The sequence below is a fragment of the Austrofundulus limnaeus genome, unplaced genomic scaffold, assembly GCF_001266775.1.
Source record: "Austrofundulus limnaeus strain Quisiro unplaced genomic scaffold, Austrofundulus_limnaeus-1.0 Scaffold564, whole genome shotgun sequence".
In the NCBI taxonomy this organism is placed as follows: domain Eukaryota; kingdom Metazoa; phylum Chordata; class Actinopteri; order Cyprinodontiformes; family Rivulidae; genus Austrofundulus; species Austrofundulus limnaeus.
In genome coordinates this window covers 8,776-10,265 of record NW_013952966.1, presented here as the reverse complement: position 1 = coordinate 10,265, position 1,490 = coordinate 8,776, and the positions used below count along the sequence as shown (strand labels likewise).

The 1,490-nt window shown below is 39.9% G+C and overlaps 1 protein-coding gene across 1 annotated transcript in view; it reads left to right on the top strand.

Moving 5' to 3' along the window:
* The window catches only part of LOC106530826 (sorting nexin-4), a gene marked incomplete in the record, with an annotated part of 40,793 nt that overhangs the window by 37,073 nt on the left and 2,230 nt on the right, over positions 1 to 1,490 (top strand). The window contains 3 exon segments of the mRNA XM_014026531.1: positions 409 to 508; positions 952 to 1,097; positions 1,177 to 1,291. Coding sequence (XP_013881985.1) covers positions 409 to 508; positions 952 to 1,097; positions 1,177 to 1,291 — 361 coding nt within the window.

Sequence of the window (1,490 nt, the reverse complement as noted above, 5' to 3'; positions counted from 1 at the left end):
ATTTAAAATAGGTTTCCATTCTCGGCAGGTTTCTAAGGTTCTTCTTCTACATATTAAAAAAGTTGTTAAACAACTGAGACGCCACTAGTGGTGAGAACGTGTATTGCGCCTTATTCAAAATCAATGCAGTCCCACGGCCCAAAGTTAAAAACTGTTGTTCTTTTAAGGCCCTCAAGGTGGCGCTCRCAGCCCATAATTTGGCCGCGGCCCATAGGTTAAGAATCTCTGCTTTAAAGTAGTTTTTAAATCTTGCCTCATCTTGTGAGTCTAATCACACCCTATAGAATATTATTCAGTGTTTGGTCACAGTATCATATAATTACTGCTTTAGTTGATCTGTATGTCTAAGGTCTTCATATTAGAGCAAACAGAGAGAAATGCTCTTATCTGTACCTGCTACCTTTTCAGAGCAGTGTGCAGGAAACATGAGCTGAGCCAATTTGAGCTTGAGGTGACCTCCCAGGATCTTGTCTCAAAGAAGCAGCAACGTGAGGAGCTGGCTACAGGGGTAATATAGTAAAAATATTCATAAATTCATCTCACCATGTGCAGTATACACTACAGCATCTCGTTTCATTTCGTTTAGTTTTTATTTAAATAGGGACAAGTGTCAAATATTGCCAAAGACATTTATTGCTAGATGGGCTACAGTGTGAACTGGTCCATCTTTTCAGCATTCTCAGATTTCACACTCAGTGACAGTGCACTAAATACATTTTTACACACAACTACCTTATTTAGAAACATCTGACTCACATTCCATTAAAATCATTGTTTTCTTGCATCCAGACATCAATTTTTGTTGATAAAATTAGCTTGATAAATTTGATTATTTTGGTGACTTTCAGTAAGATAGCTGCACACTCTTTGATACATGAGGCTCCTGGTCTTGCAGAAAATGTATTAGTCTGTAATTTCTCGTGTCATAGGTTGTTCTCTTTTCTTTCTCAGATAGTGCGCACATTCTCCTTCAAAGGCATGACCAATAAAATCTTTGGACAAGAGGCACCAGAGCAGAGAGAGGCCAGGTTGAACCTGTTGGAGGAGCTGATAGCAGAAGGAGAAGAAGCTGTGAAAGACAAAACAGCTGAGTGCGAGTGAGTTGCTGATGAAAGCAGCTGTAAACGGTTTTGTTTTCACTGATGATGAGGCTSTGCTCCACATGTGTTACTACAGAGAGTATGTTGAACGGGCATGGGCAGATGTCCTGCACTTTAAAGAACAAAAGGACAAAGATCTACAAGAAGCACTCATCAACTACGCCCACATGCAGATCAGCATGTGCAAGAAGGTACCGATCTGCCAGTTGTGAGCCTTTTTGTTTGAGGTGAAAAAACATGGACAGAAACTAAAATTGAATCCACTGTAAGACAGAGTGGGCCTCATGCAAGAACATGTTCGTATTCGTATCCTAAATTTCTCTTACTTTTGTTCGTACAAAGGGTTCGTACGAACATGTCACGTCAGATTCAACAAACTCTTCTATCTTC